The sequence below is a fragment of the Falco biarmicus genome, chromosome 8 (assembly GCF_023638135.1).
Source record: "Falco biarmicus isolate bFalBia1 chromosome 8, bFalBia1.pri, whole genome shotgun sequence".
In the NCBI taxonomy this organism is placed as follows: Eukaryota; Metazoa; Chordata; class Aves; order Falconiformes; family Falconidae; genus Falco; species Falco biarmicus.
In genome coordinates this window covers 2,693,798-2,714,738 of record NC_079295.1, presented here as the reverse complement: position 1 = coordinate 2,714,738, position 20,941 = coordinate 2,693,798, and the positions used below count along the sequence as shown (strand labels likewise).

Genomic DNA, 20,941 nt, shown 5'->3' with positions numbered 1-20,941 from the left:
GAGGAAGTTAAAAACATGTAAACCCAGTTGCTTGTGAAGCAATAGATTTTCTCCAAAATTACATGTGTTCTTCAAAGTTTTAAGTCCTCTTAAAACAAAACAAAAAACCAGTGTGCACACACACCTCATTACCCAAAACAGGTATTTTGGCCAGCATTATTCTGTCTTTGTGCTTGGAAAAACAATTAAAAGCCAAGTAGGGAGTCAAGTTACTAAACCTAGGTTACAGTTTTTCTAGACTAATCATAATACATAAAAGCCTTAAAGGTAGTTCTGCTCTCTCAGTGATGTTAATACTAGAATATTCCTGTAGCTAGGAAATTAGCAATGGCTAGGATTACTGAAACAACATCATCACAAAAGAAAGAAGTTAGGTCACCAGAATGAGAGATTTTATAAATCCTAAACTAGCATACAGAAGTAACAGGGAAGACACAAAACCTGCATGTTATCTGTTGTGCCACAGTGTCAGCAGCATTGTAGTAGCCACATTCAAGTTAGTTCTCAATAAAAGGTTAATAACTTTGATTTGTATTGCTTCAAACAATTACTTGGATATCTGACATGCAGTGACTTTGTGTGCATATCTAAATATCCAGAGTCCAATGAGAAGCTTTGAGATGGCATCTTTATTCAAGATTCAGTGTTACACGGTACTAATACTGGGAGGAAAAAAGTCACAATTTGGGAAGATTTGTTCAAAACATACAAAGAATCCTGCAGAGACACATAAGGAAAGCCAGTGGCTGCTCTTTGTATTCAAAAATATACTTAAGAAATCCTTATACTATATCAAACCAAGATTTTAAGATCGTGACTATTTCTGGTTTTCTTTAATGAACTGAGAAGAACAGAAGGTATAGACCTTCCCCCCCCTAAAACCTTTCAGAGTTTTAGATATGAATATTTTTCAAAAAAAAGTGAAGTCCATTATTCAAAACTTCTGGACCTTTAATAGAACTAACCAATCCCACCCCCATTCAGTTTTCTTCTCACGCTGGCATAAATATTGATACTCAATGGCTTAAATACAATATTTTGCTTAAATTACAATTAGAGAATTTTGGTTTTTATTTTGAAGAAATTAAAGAACAACATTTCCTAAAAAAAAAAATTTGACTCACACACTTCCAAGTCGAGACAGATATAAGACTAGTTTTCCTTCCTTATTTTTCTTTTAGTCACAATGGAAAGACTTGAGAAATTAATTCAGCTATAACTTTTGGACTTTGGTTGGTGTGATTCCAAACCACAAATATACTGTTACTTGTCATAAATCTTCATTTCTGTATGTGTAAAAAGGGGGTCAAAATTTTTTTACAGTATTTTCCCCAAACCAAGTTTCAGTATGATCCACACACATATTTGGTCAACTTCAAAAATCAAATGTAAGGCTACAGAAGTCCACAGGCTACAGCTAAAGTGTATTAAAGTGTATTAATTAACTGGTTTAAGGCACAGTATTTTTAATTTTTTTTTTGCTCTAGAAAGCTACAAGTTTAAAGTCACAGTGGATAATTTCACATGTCAGTTTTGGTCTGGCACTCTAATTATACATGTCATGTCTAACTACTTGTAGACTTCTGTAAAATATTTAAGTTGTCAGGTGCTGCAGTCTGAAATGACTTAAGTGGAAAATAACTGAAGCCTGAACTGGTCCCCAAATAGTGCACTTAACATTTTATAAAACTAAAAATCAACACACTTGCATGTTCAATACTTAATATATATGCCCTGAAATTATTTAAGTCAGAGGGGGAAAAAGTGTCTTTGCTGGTATTTCAACAAACATGCAAAACTGCAATAGCACAACAGTGTGCAAGGCAGCCGCTGTTTAACTTCACTCGGGCAGTCACTGTTCCTGCGAACGTTCCGTTTAGTACGACAGCGGCAGGACACCGCAAACCAAGGATACCTGTGTATGGAAGGAGGAACTGGAATGCTGTGTGGCAAAACAAGCTTGCATGCGCCACTCCCGACCTACATAGACACAAAACTCTCCGATACCACACCGCTTCCTACAGAAACCGCAACCTGCCAATAACCGCACAGAGGCCACGCTCACAAGATTTGTTTATGACAGTGTGAGTATTTAAGAATGCAGAATGAGACCCTAAATCTTAAGCAAAATTGGAGTCGAAACGTCACAGCTTTGACTCAGGTTTCTGTGCTACAAGGCAATAAGCACATATTCAAGGCAGCTATTGCTTAGATACTTGAAAAACTGAGGTGCTGCGCAGATTTGCTTAAGTAAGGGCTATAGAGTTGTCTCCTTAAGTGCTTAAAATTTACTTTTAAAAGCAGTAATGTTTAATAACAAGATGAAATTTATGTATTTTATTTAGGCTTTAAAATAAATGAGCCGATTAAAAGCTTTAAATACATTCTTCTGTAAATAAGAATATACATCAGAAAATTAAAATATTTTTAAAAGGTTTTCAAATAAGCTTTTAGAGATTTTAAGGTTTCTATTATGAATACTAGCTTAAAGTTCTGGCTCTAAAAAAAGGTCAAAACCCCATTTTACTTCAACATAAAAATGAATCTGTTTTCAGTTGTCATTCATTGGCACACATTTCCAGAGGTATAAGAGAGCAGCATGTAGCTTTGGTGACAAAAGCAGGTCTCCCCTAAAGGAACAGCGATGCAAGTTTTAAAACCTTTTCCAGTACAGTGCTAAGTGCTTATAAAACCTAGCTTGATTGTCTCCCAGAGAGATGTAAAAAGTCAAAGCTGTAAATTAAGCGACTAACATTGATCACGAAATGGAAAGTAAGCATTAAAAATTTAGTTTCTTTTACAGCTAAAAATTTTCTGGTAGCTTAGTGACTTAAAACAGCAGTGCAATTATTGTACAGACACTTTAACCACTTCTAAAAACATATTCAGTAACTCAAGAGTATTGAAGGTCTGTAAATGGCTGGGTTTTTCTCAGCATCAGTAAGACAAAAGTCTAAACACACTTATCAGTATTGAAATAAACTTGATCAAATGAAAGCTTCTCAGATGTTTACATTTATTCACAGCACACGATCAACTTTATTCTCTCCTATCAAAGCTTAGAAGCAGAAGTATCAGATTTCAGAAAAAAGTCAAGTAACAAGTTCATAACCTGTTACTGGCAAACACATGGAAAACTAGACTTCATGCCAAATACTGACATAAGCAACAATGCTTTTGGGTTTTTTTAAGCATCAATACATTTCATCTTTTTTTTTTTTAATGTTGACATTAAAGGTAGCCCAATTAGGTTATAGTTGAAAAGTTCACTTAGACATACAGGCAGCCTCTATGTCTTCTGCAACACATGACTACTACATTGTTTAGGGTTTTGTTGTGTTATTTGTTTGTTTTAAAACTTAGCAAGGTCATATTTTGGAATGAATGACTAAATGTATCAGCTCTATTCGAAACCCAAATCAGAGCAGAACTCTAAATATTAGAAATAATACTAACTTAAATTCCAGGTACTGCAATATTTTTTTTTAAAACAAAACAAACAAAACCACAATCAAAACTCCAAACCCCAATCCTTTTAACAGGATGCTGAAACATGACATACGGCAACCAACTTTTAAATCAAAACAGAAAATACCACCTTTGGACAACACCCATTCATTCAGTTTCAAGGTACATTTGGTAATGCCAGTTAAGAGGTAACAGTTTTTCCTTACCAGATACAGACCTTTTATGAACTGTTAGCTACAGGTGTAGCTATTATGATTGCAGCATGATAAGACTATGAGGAACACATGTTTGATCATATCAACCAGAAAAGATTATAGACCTCAAGAGCAATTCAAGGTACAGAGACGTCGCTAAAAGCTTCCATTAAATCTCCCCCTGCCCCTGCCAAAGAAAGATTCTGCTGTACAGATATGCCGTACCTAAAATTAGTGACATTTGGTTCTTTAAGTTCTTACCCTATTTTCTTATTCTGTTTCTGATAGCTTATAAAAAAAAGAAAATTAGAAAAGAGCCACACAAATAGTTCTTATTTTGAATGCATCCTGAGGTACAAGCCAAAAAATGGTGGCTTAATCTCAACCTAAAGGCTTGATTATGTGGCATAATTTCCATCTGAATGTGGTGAACTTTCACATGGATAAAGAACAGTATTTTTGCCAAATCAGTACCTCCACTTCTGAAAAAGTAGAGAATGACAGAATTTGGGTCTGCATGTTAATAGAAATCTTCCCTTTTAAAGCAGAGATCTAATCTGTTACAAGTTAATTTGTGTCTTGGAGCCCCTCCCAACACAGCCTAGGTAACCTACAATTTGAAGAATAAACTGGAATTTTAATTTAGTTGAAGTTATTAAAAGACGTTAGAATATATTTGCCAAAAGCTGTTTTATAGATGTAGCTTATTCATAATAAAGGATATTTCAGTAATATTTACACTTCCTCATACACACAATTAAAAGTATTTATACTGGGTTAGCCTATGTTTCTGCTGGGATTGCAATTGTGAACAGTGGCAGAACTAGAGATTCTCGTAACAGAAGCCTCTTCTGGAAAAGTAACAAAACTATCATTGTATTTTACCTGAAAAACAATTGTAGGCTGTTAAAAAAAATAATCTTATCCTTTTCAGAATAGCAAGCGGGATTATTCATCCTCTCTTAGAACGGGACAAATCATTCTCTGGACTTGTTCTCATCCTGTCCCCCTTCACTGATTATATAAAAAATCTAGTTGGGATTAAGACACCTAATGTCTCAAACAGCTGAGGTTACAGAGTCCACAATCACTGCAAAACCCAGACGTGCAACACAGAACAGTTTTCATCTAGCAAGTGACACAGAATGCATGTAAATCCAAAGCAGCCGTAAGGCTTTCCCCTCCTTTCCCCAGTGAAGGCAAACCATCTCGGAAAAAAGGCAGCCTCGAGGGAAATGTGAGAAATTCTGTCATCCGGGATCCCAGACTCAGGATTATATTGATTCCTACCTCCAACTTGAAAATCAGGTAGCAATATATGCAAGATTCTGTAACCTATTTCTTGAAAGGTGGTAACAACTATCAATACAATTCCCAGCTTTAAAAATAGCATTAAATGAAAAAAATTGGTGTTATTCTATGCTGCTGTAATTCAGTAAAGTTTCACATTGTGGCAGATTTTGGAAGCTACTACATGCAGAGACTGTTTGCTCTCCTTATTCTGATTATTATTTTATTCCATCAACACCTCCAACAAATGGATTTGTGCATAAAGAGCCCATTAAGATAGCAAAACAAAATCAGAAGTTACAGACAGTAGTAAGCCAAAAGGACCACGAAGGCCAAGGAACATTATCTTCCACAGAAATCAGACCCTGCACATCTCACAGACGGACTTTTACCAGCCCCCATGCAGTTCTGCCACCATCTTTCATTCACAGCCATTTGGAAGTAGAGAAACTATTCTTCTATGTCTGGACAGCAATTTTTAGGTTAAACCAACTGGTAGATTTAGCTACAAGTATATTTAGACACACAAATTCTTATATACACATACTGTAGCATACACTTGATTAGAAAGTATCATGATATAATCTATTCAAGTAACTTCTGATTTACAAACACTGTGTATAATTGAACCTTTTTTTTTTTAGAAAAGGTGAAGACTTAGAACGCCAGCATATAGATTACTGATAGCAGCGACAGTGGTTTGGTTAACTACAATAGTCTTACTCAGTTAAAGCAGTTTTAGTGACTCGGTGATAACTTCAACTGCTGACTTAGATACAAGACGACAAAACACGTGCTTACTTCACATCTGTCCTTCATTTCAGAAAGTCACTGTGTGAATGAAGCCTTCCAGCCAGCTCAATTTAATTGGCCCTAACAACGCGCTAGAACTAACTGAGGCACTTCAGGCAAGATTAATGAGATACGATAAAATTAATGGGTCAGGCTAGCTGTACTGCTATATATCAAGAATATACTTTGACTGTGGGTAGCAGATTTCCTCCTAGTATTCATATAAGATGATTAAGCTGGTCTAGTATTTTCATATGAAGATAACAGGTATCTCGGACAGAGTGGAGAGAGCTAACACAGAAGCAAGTAGTAGGCTCATCTCTACACAGAATCAATAGATCATCTTAACCTAACGGCTACTGAGATTTCTTCTGTTGGCAAAACACATACCCAGGGGACAGGATTCCTTGCACATAGGTATTTTAGGCTTTATTATAAATGGCAGTCACTGTAGCATCTAGGCACTAAGATAATACTTTATACAGAGCTAATAATGATGGTCAGTATTTCCCACTATTACTAAGAGTTTGTCCATGTGAGGAAGTTAGCCCTGTGTGGCAGGGCATGAATTTACAGTGTTGTAACTATTCCATATTAATTTCATGTATGGATATCTATTATGAGACTGTTGATTCTCTGTCTACAATAGGAAAAAAAACCTGCCTTGCCTACTTGGATATAGTGCGATACAGCAGCTGCACTGTAAACTCACAACACCATACATCGTTTGCTAGCTTCTACATATGGACAAGGTCCAAGAAGTAGTTTCAGAATTGAGAAAATTCCAGAGAAATCTGACAATGTTTTAAAACAACATTACAGCAAATTGTTTATGAATCTGCTGGTATCCTTCCTGAATAGAAAGCTACACAGATTATTGTTGTTTTCTCACTCTCACAAAAAGTAAAATGTGTAAGACTTTCAATAATCTCAAAAATGTTCAGCTCACACTGATTGAACAAATGATTTGATAGAAATAACAATTCTATATAAGCAGTACATTCTAGTTTGTCTAGACACAACTGTGGCAGCTTTCAAATGTAGCATAAAATAATTAAAAGTATACGTGGCTGTGGAGTTATTGTGATAGTCACAGTGTGCTTGAAACGTATTGAGTTTTAACCAGCATAATTTAGACCTGCAAGAAATGCAAGTTCAGAACATACGCACCGTATGGCATACTGCGTGGGAAAAAAAAAAAGTCTGTTTCAACAGAGAAGTATAGTGAAAAATTGAAGTGTCTACAAGGCAAACAGATTGAGATGTTACACTGATATGATTTATGTGCTTACACACACACACACACACACAGAGTTTCACAGTCAGGAAATAAACACCATGAAATCTTTCTAAGCAACACGAACAGAACCATGAACTTCTCAAAGTATTCACAGTTCTGTCTTCTTTCCCACACAATGTAAACTACTGATGATATTAATCTAGGCCTTTCTTTGTTGAGTTTTTCCCCATCTCCAGTGTTAAGTTTCTAGGCTGCACTGTTCTTCGTATGCATAATGAACATTACACAATACAACACAGCACATGTAGAAGAAGAGAAAACGTTACAAAGTGTGGTACTTTGTATAAATGCATTCGTCCAAAGGCCAACATTGCAACAGACAAAGGGAGTGGAACTTTGGCTGCGATCTTCAAGAGTTTACTGTAAGAATATAAAGAAAAAATCGCCATTTTTGTAGCCATACATGCAGAAGGTAGGCAAATACCATATTTCACTTCCTTTTGAAAATTAATTTATATATTTCAAGGCTTTGTTAATTTATAAAACTGAATTAATAGGTCTAAAGGGCAAGGGCAATAACAATGCATAAGCAAGACCAATTTTTCAAAAAGGCTAATAAAATGTCAGTTTAAAATATTCTAAATATTAATTTAGAAATAAGTTCTCTGTAGCGAAGAAAGATTTAATGTTTTAGACCGTTTGAGATAACAGGTACTGGTCAGAAGGATAAACTACATTGCTTATTATTGTCTTTCACAAGGCACTAATTTTATAAATGAACAAGAAATGCTCTACCTGTCAACAAAACCAAGTGCTCTAAACTTCTTAATGCAATAGAAAGCATGTTACATTGCCAAAAGTGTGCCCATAAGGAGGAGTTACAAGAACATAACTATAATGGTTTAAAATTCACTTCTCCATGTAACTTTCGAACAGTAATTGCTAAACATAAGATGATTCTGTAATATTTGGAAGGATTCAATGAATTATGAATGACGAAGTCACAGTTAAAGAAGTCTTTGTGAGACTGATTGCTATGATAGCGAATAATTTAAGTCCATGTGGTAAATACAGGTAATTTTCTCCACTTAGCTGAACTACAGGTAATTTGGAGGCATTTTACCTAGTCCTTAAGATTTAACCATATGAGTTCATGAATCTCTATGTAGGCTGAACCATTACATGTCTGTGCAGCACAAATTAAGTTTTACCACACAAATGGAAGTAGTAAGAAAGAAGCAGAAAACCAAAAATTGGGTATTAGGCTACAGTACCTTGATTTCAGTTCCAAAGCACTTGAATTCATGAGAATTTCTAAAATGCATATGATGATAATAGCTGTAGATCTGCATGGATCAGGATCAAGTCTAACATTGTACCTGCGAAGAAGTGGTTTAGAAAGCATGTTACTTCTAAATTAGGCTACCAAATAGTTAGGAAGAAGCATGTGCTAATAACAACAAACATACATAAAATACATACGGTATCATAGCCTGATTTAAAATTCTTTCTGAATCATTACTTTCTTTGATGTATCACTGATTCACTTAACACCTACTTATAATATAAACCACATTACATTATAAGCTACCTTATAATATCAAAGACTTCTGTTAATTATAATTGGTTTTTTCTATGCAAAGAGTCAAACAGTTGCAATTTTTATTGCTTCAAAGATTCATACTCATTTCTTCTACCTTACTGGCAATTTAAGGAAGTACCTGAGATTTTTTAACCAATAAATTAAAGATGGCAAGTTCAGCAGCACAATCCACGTGAGTAAATTGAGAATTGTAATGTGTATCTTAAGACTGTTAACGGCTTCAGCAGTCGTACTGTTGGGAAGAGATTGTGTTGCTTCTGAAATACTGTCCATCAAACTCTGGTTTTTCACTGTGTGTATCCTGGAGTTCTGCGAAGTTTCTTTTGAGTGGTCTGAATCCTGAAAATAAAAGACAGAAGTCACAAAAACATGCACAGGCTTGTAAGAAGCCATTCCGGGGGAGGAGGAGGGGAACATACCAGCTCTGACTTAAGAAGAAAATTTGCAATTAACCCTCAAAAAGCCATCACAAGCAGAGTTTGGTAGTTCAATTTTAAAGCATCTAGATTTAACCAGAAACTTCTCATACACTAGTAGTTTATCTGTCTTTGGAAGAAAAGAATGGAGAGTGGAGATGCCCTGACACCAATGCAGTGATAAGAAATGGAGTTCCTAGAAGGAGGAAGAACAGAAATAAAGGGGTATACAGGCACAAATCACAGATGATTATTCATGGAAAAACATACAGGAGGTAACACAACTGGGAGTAAAATATTAGCTGTAGGAATAAACAACAAAGATAAGCTAACAAGTTGGAAGCAGCTAACTTCCAGTGACAGGGGGAGAAAAGCCCACAAATGAAACAAAACGAAATTATGCGAAGATGAAAGAAGGAGAGGATTTAAAACTAAACACACAAAGAACACTCAAAGAAACCCAAATAAAACCGTCAACAACTTTTTCTGGCAGACTGTTTTTTAAACTATGTTCTATGTCTGCAAAAAGGAACAGGTAATTATTATATTCCTGTACCCACACCTGCTTACATCTTTGATCCTATACCTTAAAGTAATTGAAAAAGAAACAAATTCACAGTATATGAAACCTAGTGCTTCTTCACTCCTTTTTAAACAGTTCCAGTTTACTGGGGTCACAATCCATATCCATCAAATAAATCCTATTTGTCATCTCCTGATTAAAAACACCACTAAACTCCACAAACTACCTACCTGGAAAAAATATTTACCTGTAGTAAAGATTATTATCTAGAAATTTTATATTTTTTTTAAGATAAGGCATGCATAATCAAATACCAAAATTTAGACCAAACCTATTATTCTGTATGTATTCAGAGAGTAAGTTTCCTTCTTAAATGTACTTCAGACAAGCTCACACTGCAGTGACCTTGAACAGTGAATGCAACAGTCATACGTGATAGAGCAGGCTACTCACGTCTTCGCTTCTCTTTCACATCATGCACACAGTAAGTAAACTACAGCCATCCAGTGACGCACAGCACAACCTAACGCTACCAAGGCGAGATGATAACAATTCATAATGCATAAGTTAGCCAAACAATTTTTGGTCACAGTTTTGAACAGAAACAAGAAACAGTCTTACCCCAGTGAGCATGTTTTGTTCTGCTCTTACATTCACATGCAGTTTTATAACCTGTAAGACAAACAGTTCCGCTTTTTTTAGCGACATTTCTTCATGCAAAAGCTGTGGTATAGAAGTAAAACAAATTTGGGCTAATTTTTTTTTGTCCCTTTTTATAGCTAGATGATTCCAGGGCCCCAGTGGAGCTGCAATGCAAGAACTCCCTCTGCCTTTCTCATCAGCAGCATCCAAAGTGCTCTATTAAGGAAGGATTTCCAAGCACAGAGAGAAAACGCTGCTCTGATTTTTCCCTTTCCACTGTGCTGGACAGAGAATACAGAGCAGAAAATCTGCATATTCCTCACCTCCTTCTGCTAATTCAGTTCTACTTCATTTTCTGCAGAAACCCATAAACAGGCCACATAGGAAAAGTCCCACGTCAGAGATTTACTGCAGAAGCAGGAGTAACATCAGCATGGGAACATCCTTCGCAGGGTAACCTTATGTGACAGGGAGTTCAATTAGAGATAGCGCTGTTTCTCAGGTTGTGCTTTCAGCTGCCATCTACCTGCTTCAGACCACCTGTAAGCTGCTCTGCTTGTGCCCCTACTCGCAGATGCATGCTCCAACGTTTCCCTAGTAGAGCCAAGTATAGTAGCTGAATTAACAGCTATATAACCATAGGGTGAATCAGAGAAGTTTGACACTCTGATGCAAGGAAAACCATGGAAACTGAATGGCAGGGACTAAGTATGGATCTTTGTGGCACTACCCGAGGGACCAGGTTAGACAGACATTAAGACTACCCTAATTCTACAATATATCCACCCTCCTTCCTTTTACTCCATAAAGATTTGTGAAAAGTCTTAAAAGATGGAAAAAACTCTACAGAACATTCCAAGTCCTCCCTTTGCTAAAGTTTCTCTTCAAGGAAATTATTAGTCTTTGATCTTATAACATTACCTGTCCGTAAGTTAAAAATTGCAATTATGCGCATTATTGTGGTGGGCATATGGGACCATACATTTCTTTGGAAGAAGTGGTATGAGAAGAAGAAAAATAATTCTAAAAAATACAAAATCATGAAGAGTCTGATAAGTTCAAAAAAGACATATTTCAAGTACACAAATAATAACTTCCTTTTAAGCATGAAAAATAGTAATCTGTATTTTCGCTTTTAACATGGGGTTAATTCAAAGCATACAGAATTGTGGATAACTGGCTAGCTGAAAAAGGTCTCATAGACATAGTCCAGCTGGCTGGACAAAAATGCACATCGCTCTCAGCTTATCTGAAGTAAAGCAAAATTTACACAGTAACAGGAAGATCGCGGTGGGAAAAGAATGTTGCAGGTGGGAACAGATAACTACAGAAGAGACACTAGGGGGAGGCTTGATATTTAGGCAACTAACCAATAATGAGCTTAACTTTTGTAATATGTATGAGCTAATTATAACAAGGCATAAGAGGTGACTGTAAGGTACAATAAATGAAGTCTGCTGATCACTCATATTAAGTGACTGTGTCTTCCCTCCGTCGCAACACAGAATTTTGAATGCAGTTATAAATTCAACATATTTAGCTTTTCAGTACCTTAAACAAGTATTGAAGATAAATAATGAAGACAGCAACTGCACCACAAGTGGTCCAGCTAAGCACAGCAAGGGATAACACCCCACAGAGTCTTCTGGGTGTAATCAACTTATCTTTTTGAAGTACAGTAGGCCTAAAAAAATAAAACAAAACTGCTGTTATACTACTGTAACAATGTCACACCTACAAAGATCAAAGCATAATTCTGTTTTGTGAATGACTGAAAAGAATAAATTATTCCTGAATATTGATTAAACAGCGGAAAAATAAAGTTAGACAAATTTTAACATACATACCAACTGCTACATAAGCTACTTTGCACTAACAAAACAAGCTTATACCTCCTAGAATGTATGTCTGTAACTAATGTATTATTTTTACTTCATTTGGGGAACATAAAGGTTACACTGATGAACATAAAACATTAGCTAATGCTAACTGTAGGTCTGCATCAGTCACTGAGTTACTCTGTCTTACTACTGCACAGCTGCATCATGAAAGTGTCTCCTACTACAAATGTTAATGCACTGCAGCATTCAGTGGCAGTACAGCAGTACACAACTGTAAGGCTCCAAGAGATTAATTCTGTGAAAGCATTCTTCCTAGACAGGAATTTCTGCTTGCTCACGGCCTGAGAAACACAGAAAAGCTTATTTTCAGTGTCCAGATTCCAACTGGTACAACTAAGAGACAAGTATGAATATGAAATGACAAAGACGAGCTGGGAAGGTGTGACAATGAGGGGAATGCAGTGGGGATTCCCCACTTTTGCAGTAGTTGAAGTACAATACAACCATGAAAAAGTCTGTACTACTTGGATATTCAGGGGATATTCCAGTATTAAAGTAGACAGTGAAAACAGAAAAAGCATTATTTGGAAAATACAATTTTAAAAGCCTTTGCAGCAAATATTGAAAATTTTTGCCTACGAAAAATAGGCACAAAAAGAAGTCTAGCTGACCTAGAACAAAGAATCCCACAGACAGCAAGTGACAAATTCTTTGCTGCTGTCTACATCAGATCATTTCCAAACATTGAGTAAAAGTCAAGTGATACTATCTACTTTAGGGAGATTTACAGAAAATAAATGGGTTGGATTTTTTTCAATAAATTCAGGGGTAGATCAAAAACTGTGTAAGGCACTAGAATTGAACCACCTGACTTACAGGCAGGCATACAAAAATCTTATTTTCCTGCCTTTGCCCAAGACATTCTCTGGGTTTGAAGAGCCCAGTAAAAGCTTTAATGAAAACAGCCAGAATTGAGCTAACACCCTTAAAAAGTTTGGAAGAACAGTTTTGAAACTTGGAAGTTCATCACTTTGTCACTTAAAACTAATACTGAAGCATCCACTGTAATTTACGAAGAAGGCTGAAGAAATAGCTGGTGCCAGATCTATTATTTGGTAGAATAAGACCAGAAGTGCTATTGATGTAAACAGAAAGAGTTCATTTGGCAGATGTTTTCTGAGTAAAGAGCATCCCAGCCGACTTCCTGGAGACAGAGAGTTGGCTCAGATCTAGCTGAGGACTGCTATCAATGTCGGAACAGTCAAACCTTTAAAACAGCTAAGCATGTTATCCAATTTACTCATTTACTCTTCCAAAATCTTTTTATCTTCCTTGCTTTTTTTAAACCCAGTTTCATATTTGAATACTCATCTGTACAAGCAAAAACATTAATTCTATGTTCTTACACTTGTTCTATAAAATTCATTGGTCTTGTAGAATGAAGCGAACATCCAATAAATTTTTGTTTTACAAACCTGCTTGTATTCTTTAATGCAGTTTATTCAATACGAATAATGAGGCATGGATTGCAATGCTAATATTCTCTTTTCTAAACATATGCATTTATTTTTTGAGCTGCTGAAAAGGGAATAGTTCAGTTGCTTTCTTTTCCCCAACAAGCTTTCCTCAAAAACAAAACTGAAAACCTGTATAACAGCCTTTTGGAGATGTGGAATAAGGACTATGAGGCAATCCTCATACTTAACACCAACAAACCCCAATGTCTTAAATAGTGTATGAACTAAACTGCAGAATTCAGTCTGCCCAAGCACTGACACTCACGCTGAAGCAAAAAGAAAAAAAAAAAATGGACAGGCTCACAGTCATCTAAAAGAGCGTAATTGTATAGCATATTGGTTTTTTACCTCATCAGAGTCAACCATAATGAAGAGAAGAGTCTCAGAGATGTAGAGAAAAATACTCCACTCCAGTAGGCAATGCCTGTCCCAAAAAGAAATAGAATCAGGGACACAAGGGGGAACCATGCATCCTGACTACTCAGTACAGCAGCTTCCACCTCTGGTAGTGACAGTGATTCCCATATCTCTCTAAACCAGTTAAACCTGCCAAAAACATGAAAGTAGTATTACTTATCACTTCCAATTTCCATTACAGTAAGATATCTATCAACTACGCCTCCTACTACAGCCTTTCAAACAAAATCAGTCAGGTGTTCACAATGACTACAGATAAAATAGTATTCTTCTCCACTAATAGTTTTACTAAAACTTCTGGTTTGGAAACTGCTTTAAGTAAATAAAGAAAGAAGTCAGGCAAACTCACCCCTGCAGAAACACAACAATGCTTATAAGAGGTTCTACTTTGTAGGGCTTAGCTGTCCTAACTAGTTCAAGGGAAAAGTCTGAACACTGGCCTAGAATCAAGAACAGAAAGCATCTATAGTTATTATTTTGTCATGAACTTTAACAAAGATACACACACACACACACACAAAAAAAAGACAGATTTGAAAGTCTGCTTTAAAACAAAATAACCATGTCTTACAACAGCACTGCAAGTCATCGTATTTTATCATCAAGACCCTTATTCACTGGGTCACTCATATTAGGTAATTGTCACAAGAGCTTCACCACCTGAACTTAGATAAAAATGCATTTTGTCTGAAGACATGTCTAAAAGTTAAGCCTGCAAATCTCACCTTCATGCAAGAAATAGTGTTTTGTGCATATTAACCATATATTTTTAAACTTTTACATTTATTTTTTAGTAGACATCTATTAATTCTAAAGTATTGTGTAACACCAATCATTCACAAAGAAGGGATTGCAGAGTAAAATAATTAAATACCCTGCTACAACACAACCTTGGAGAACTACCAACAAACAAAACCCGAAATTGAAGAGCATAAATCCAAATGCTTGCACAAGTTAATGATACTTAGCTTTAAAAGTTAACAACAACTAGCTAGGTTTTCAACAGTAAATTGGGTAATTAATTTCTCTAAAAACACTTGTGAGAAAAAAAAAATATTTTTCTGCAAAGCTACCTGTTGATATCAATGTGCTCAACTGTCCTCCATAAGTAAGAAGAATATTAGAAACAATATAGACAGGAAGAGCGCCACCATGGAACCTTATTATCTGAAAGACAAGGATGGAAAGATAACTTTTAATTTCTAGATATATATATAAATATATTTTTAAAATACACACACAATCATGTAGCCAGCATGATGATGTGATTAGAAAATCTTTCTTAAAGGATTTAAACAGTTTTTCATTTTTATGCATAAGTATTTGATAACTACCATTACAACTAATGTTATATATGGAAAACGCTCAGACCTCTCATAAACAGTAAATCAAACATGTTTTGATAAATGATCAAATTATAAGTGAATGCTGTTTTTCCAGTCAAGACAAATATTAAAAGAATACACTAGTGCACTAATGGTGTTTCAGTAAAATAGAGTTTAAAATTGAAAGGCCACTTTCCAAGCAATACCTGCATATAGCTACATATGCTTTTGGGTAAAGAATTTTTGGAAGCAATTTCACGTATGTTCTAATTGGCTTCCACTGTCCCAAGTCATGATTAATAAACAAATAGGACATAAATTCCTCTAAAGTGATAACAACATGAAAAATCCCCAATATAAATGCATACATTCAAATTGAGAAACCTGCCAGTAATACTCCAGCACTACACTTAAGTGCTTGCGAATTAGTTACTCTTTAGAATCAGAAAACTGCAGATGACTAGTCTATTTTCACTGATACCAATGTTTAAATGTATTCTTCATTGATAACCAAAGAAAATTTGTTGAAAAGGAGCATATGGATCTACTTCAACTTTTTTCCTAACTTGTAGTTGATGCCAAATGTATCTTAAAGTTTTAACACTATTGACTCATCAGGCAAGAAAATGACCTATGGATACTCAACTAACCACAAAGCCAAATGCTCAACATTTACATTAGCTCTTTAGAGCTAGGCTGCTTTTGCACTCCTCTGAAAACTGAGGCCTGACATTTATCCGGATGGGATGCTGTGCCAGCTGACAAGGTTTACAATGATCACTGAATAGTGTCCCGCTTGGCATCAAGAAGTGCCATGGCAGGGAAGGGAGGAAGGACAAACTTCTTTAGATGCCACTGACATAAAAAACAATCTAGTACTAGAAAGTGTTCTTACTTGTCCAAGAACCTGTAAAAGTGACGTCTTCAGAACTACCTTGATACAAAAAGAAATATTTTATTATTTTATATAATGGCAAACATAAGTACAAAATACTTTCATTTTTAAGAAGCCAACCTGAGTTTTAGAAGACAGCAATCCTATAACTAAAATGTACAACAGCTGACTCCTGACTTTTTCAAAACAAATGGTTTGAAGTTTTTCTTAGAAATGAGAGCCCAACTTTCAATATTACTCCGGCTGTTGCGAAATACTTGTAACATGCACTACATTTAAAAAAAGGCCAAACAGCCTACCTTTATTTTAGATTTGCTTAGTATTTATTTTAATTAATTAGCCACATTTTTAAAGACTGAATTATATAAAAGTTATACAGTAATGCAAACTAGCTATAAAATAAATTTGTATTACTCACTTCATACTGACAGTCTGAGGAGGAGTAAATATTCAATTCTGGAACCCTGCTGTCATTTTTAGGCTGAGCAATATGCAGTTTTGCAGAAATCTCAGTAGAAGATGGAACTCTGAAACAGCAAATTTAATGGGTAATTGTTGTCCTTCTAGTGAAGGAAAGCCCAACAAGCCTTAGTCTTCAACAAGTGCACCTAAAGCAGATCTAGTACAGCAGCGTCACCACAAGCAGTGAGTGAAATGGCATGATGAACTTGTTTATCCTGTCACAAAGGACTACACAACATTCTCAGCCTACTGTCCTCTGAACTATCAAGGGGCATGGTACTAGAAAACAGACACGTGTAGTTTTAGTGTACACACTGCCTCACAGAACATGTAAATACTCTGAGTGACAAGATGGGGAAAACACCTCCTCAAGAATACAATTCAGTTTCCTGCAAGTATTATGCTGTTAGAAAACAAGGGGGGATGGGGCGGGGAGAAATAGGGAGGTATCCTTAAAACACCTAAAATAAGGAAGACAGTTTTCCAACCATCTAAAATAAAGTCAGGTTGTTCAACTGTAATTCATGAGTGACACATTTCAATCCCTATCATTTGATTTTGTCAGGACTATGCTGCTGAAGCAACTTAGGGCTGCTGGGTGATCTAAACCCTGGCTTATGGGAAGAAGCCAGCATCCAGAGCAGCCTCTACACCCCACTCACGAGGGGGTCAAAGATCATGCTGAGAATTTCAGACCAGCAAATCTGACTTCCTTTTTGAGAAAATTAGTGAGAACTATTAAACACAATCGGTAGATGTTCTGAAAAAAAATTCAGAACAACTTTGTCAACAAAGGCAGAAAAGTAAATGAGGAAAAGATGCAGAAGGCAAACACTTAAGACTGGAGAAGTTGTCTCATATCAGAACTATTACAAGAGGATGCAAACATGCTTCAAAAACATATCAAGTAGTAAGTTAAATTGTCAAAGTCCTTACTTTGCTACAGTTACTGAATCTTCATGTGACCAGGGTATATGAAGTCTGTAAACACTAGGTTTTCTTTCTGAAATGGAAAAGAATCAAAAAATATAAAATTAATTAAGAACAAGATGTGGCAACTGTCTCCAAAACTAAAATGCAAGTAAAACAAAGGTGGCATATCAGTCACTGTACAGAATCACTGGGCTTGCAGTTACATTGCAATGCAGATCAGTGCAGTTAGCATTGAACAAAAAAGACATTTTTAAACTCATGCTGTTACAGAACAAGACAGCAAGACATCAGTGTTTAAGGGCAGAAAAGTTATGAGAAAACTTCTAGTTTTCAATAGGTGTAACCTCAATCTAATAAATCCATCACTTTTTTTTTTTTTTGAAACAAAGTCCTTCAGCATCCCATTCTGTTTAAGCTTATGTAGCTCAACATTCAAATTTGAGTCCCACAATTAGCAAATAAAAATCCTAGCCAAATGTGCTATTCTTGAGAAACACTTTCAATATAACGCACAAGCCTGCTGAAAGTTCAACTTCCCTTTGCTGGGAAGCAAGAAAAAAAACATAGGAGGACTAATTTCGCATTTTCTTTGAGCTATACCTTCTTAACAAAAAGTGGACAGAGAGATATTATCTGCTCAAATGTCTCTGCTAATAACAGTACTGCCTAAACCCCATTGCTTGAGAGGACTTTTGTTTCCACCAGCTTCGGTCTTGAGAATTTTCAACACATTTGGTTTATAAATTTATGCTTTAGAAGACTTATATTTACCTTCAAATGACTGGCAGTGGCTCTCTATATAAATTTTGAAAGCTTGATATATCTAGAACATTAAAAAGAAAAAAATCACATTCTTTAAACAGTGGTTACATTAACTTAAAAAAATTAAGTAGTATTCTTACTTGGTTAAAGTGCTGGAGCTGTACATTGTAAAGTAAGCCAGTTGAATTTAATAGAATTTTGCTTGAAGAAAGCCCTGTAAAGGATGTATTTTTTTCACGTATTAGATAAAATTATTTGAGAACTCGCTACTTCTTCAGATATTTATTTTTTTTCCCCAGGAGACTTGTGTGCTTCTATATCTGTTAGTCAAAACTCCCACATTTCTTACTTTTCTGTTTGTTACTAACAAAAGCAATATTAACTTTAGTAAAAACAACACCCCCAAAACCTCCTGACCATTGGAATTTTTAGGTAAGTTTATTATCCAAATATTAGTAATACTAGTTTTCCTTTTTTTTTTTTTTTTTTTTTTTTTTTTATCTACCCCACGCACCCCACCCCACCCCCCAAAAAAAGTAATATGCTAAACTTACCAAATGAAAAAAGATGTGTTACAGGAAGTTGCACTGTTCTGGAACCCTCTTTGAAGAATTCACAGCCCAAAGTATACTGCAATTCAAGATATTACATACAGATCTAAACTGAGCACAATACTAGAAAGCCTTTACACTTGCCAAATTCTATTCACAGGCTCAGGCAAAGTCCAGGACAAAAGTACTGAAGCGCCACCTCTCCACACACTGGCAAGGACTGGCAGGTAGTTTGTTCCTGTACACAGCGGTACAAGTTTGGGTAGCTGAAGCATGACTTGCAGGTTACTCTAGCTTTCACCCATTTGCAACAGCCTTCAAAAGGCTATTCAAACAGCTAAGAACAACTAGAATCCAGTCCACATCCCTCCTCCTCAGGTACCTCTTTCTTTTCTGGGGGGCGTTGCAAAGGAGCATGACTTGTCCAAAATCTGGATACAATTTACTAAGCAAAAAGAACCTTTAGTTCGTCTTCTGAAGTTTAATCACAAAAAAGCAAAGCATTCAGCAGGTATGAGTTGTACCATCTCTAACAAGTATGTAGGTCTCTCGAAAATTATTTTCCATCCCATTTTAAATCCAGCATTTGTTTATTTTTGAAAAGCAGTTTCCAAGATTTAACACAGGACTGCAACTCAACACGTTACATTTCACAAGTGATCTCTCTTCTACCTTTCTTATCCAGAACATTGTATATTACTAATTTAACTGCAAGATGTTTCTGTCACAACTATCTGAAGATGCGCTCGTATACAAGCATTATAATCACTTCAGCTGTGAATAATTTATTGGATCGTGGATTATTATATCAAAGATGCAGAGACAGTATTTGTGTTGCAGAAAGAAATGTCAGACCTACTTACACTTTAAATTCAAGTTCAGTCTTCTGCCACTTTCAAGACTACCTAGAAAGGCCTGCCAGACCCAGCTGGGTAATACACCAAGTCTGCTTAGATTCCCTGCAAGTCTTCCTCTTACTGGGAGCCTGAGAGGCCTTGATGCAAAGACATCCAACTTCTCTGTGAGGTTCAGAACTATCAAACTCTGTACAACTCAGCCTACCACATTATTTGTGGTCTCAGAGCTTGCAGAGGTATCTGTACCACACTCCTCAGAATCCATATGTGGTGTCTTCAGTTATGAACAGCATTCTCCACTATGCTGGGTAAGAGAACTGACTGTTCAAAAAGATAATAGCCTGATTGCATTCCTGAACATTAAGGAAGAAAAACATTAGAACCCCCAACAAGAACTCCTAAGAACTGGTTTGAGAACTGTTGCTTTGTATGTTTCAAGTAGTATGCATGCCTTCCGTTCGGTGTTTTATCAAACGAAGACGTTTCTGAGCTTACCCAAGGATAACAGTTATCTACAAACCACACTGGAGTGTAGGTCTATGGTTTCTCAAAGTAACTTAGCACATATTCAATACACTTCCTTTTCCTGCTGTCATAGCACCTGAAAGCTACGAACACACTAAGCAAGCAATTTCTGCATTTCTTTTTTTTTTTTTTTTTTTTACCTTATTGCCAACTGTGGGTGGTACCTGAATGACAATGTGGGACAAAGAAGGATAGTCCTGAAGCTTCAGTATTACAACCTTAAAACAAAAAAAAAAGACAAAAAAATAAAAGCCATTGTGAACTTAGCTTAACAAGCCTTAGCTTGCCCCTTGCCAGTTCCCAGATGTCCACCTCTTGCACCCATTCCTCTGGAATACAACTGCATGTTCCAATGCTGTAAACAGAACAGATCTTTCTCCTGTGACATGCAGCTACACCATGGAGCACCTCTCCCTCCTTCAAGTTGTGTGTGACACTTACCTTGGTGGTGGGAAGTAACTCAGCTCTCCAGGACAAATCAGTAGCTTCCAGGCTGTAAAAATTTATGCACATTAAGGATGAGCATGTCCATTATGACAATGGATTAAAATACCAGCTTTTATATATATATGCGTGTGTGTGTGTATATGTATATATTTCACATGATTTTAAAATGAGGATAAGTTTGGGTCTCCTGCAGTTTGCTACCATAGTAATTTATCAAACTACAGTCATTTCAAATGCTCCA

At 36.1% G+C, this 20,941-nt stretch overlaps 1 protein-coding gene across 4 annotated transcripts in view; it reads right to left on the bottom strand.

The window, feature by feature from the left end:
• Window positions 1–239: 239 nt before the first annotated feature.
• The window catches only part of PGAP1 (post-GPI attachment to proteins inositol deacylase 1), a 39,858-nt gene continuing 19,156 nt past the window's right edge, over window positions 240–20,941 (bottom strand). For 3 of the 4 annotated variants that reach the window (XM_056348479.1, XM_056348482.1, XM_056348483.1), the window contains 16 exons: window positions 20,695–20,746; window positions 20,394–20,471; window positions 18,875–18,950; window positions 18,461–18,534; window positions 18,330–18,381; window positions 17,562–17,628; window positions 16,582–16,690; window positions 16,164–16,202; window positions 15,017–15,110; window positions 14,293–14,383; window positions 13,875–14,072; window positions 11,720–11,852; window positions 10,148–10,198; window positions 8,706–8,926; window positions 8,259–8,363; window positions 240–7,404 (listed from right to left, as the gene is read on the bottom strand). In XM_056348479.1, the coding sequence (XP_056204454.1) occupies window positions 7,266–7,404; window positions 8,259–8,363; window positions 8,706–8,926; window positions 10,148–10,198; window positions 11,720–11,852; window positions 13,875–14,072; window positions 14,293–14,383; window positions 15,017–15,110; window positions 16,164–16,202; window positions 16,582–16,690; window positions 17,562–17,628; window positions 18,330–18,381; window positions 18,461–18,534; window positions 18,875–18,950; window positions 20,394–20,471; window positions 20,695–20,746 (1,579 nt within the window). In that variant the 3' untranslated portion in view covers window positions 240–7,265. The remainder of the gene's footprint in view (window positions 7,405–8,258; window positions 8,364–8,705; window positions 8,927–10,147; window positions 10,199–11,719; window positions 11,853–13,874; window positions 14,073–14,292; window positions 14,384–15,016; window positions 15,111–16,163; window positions 16,203–16,581; window positions 16,691–17,561; window positions 17,629–18,329; window positions 18,382–18,460; window positions 18,535–18,874; window positions 18,951–20,393; window positions 20,472–20,694; window positions 20,747–20,941) is intronic. The other variant, XM_056348481.1, reaches the window with a different exon arrangement.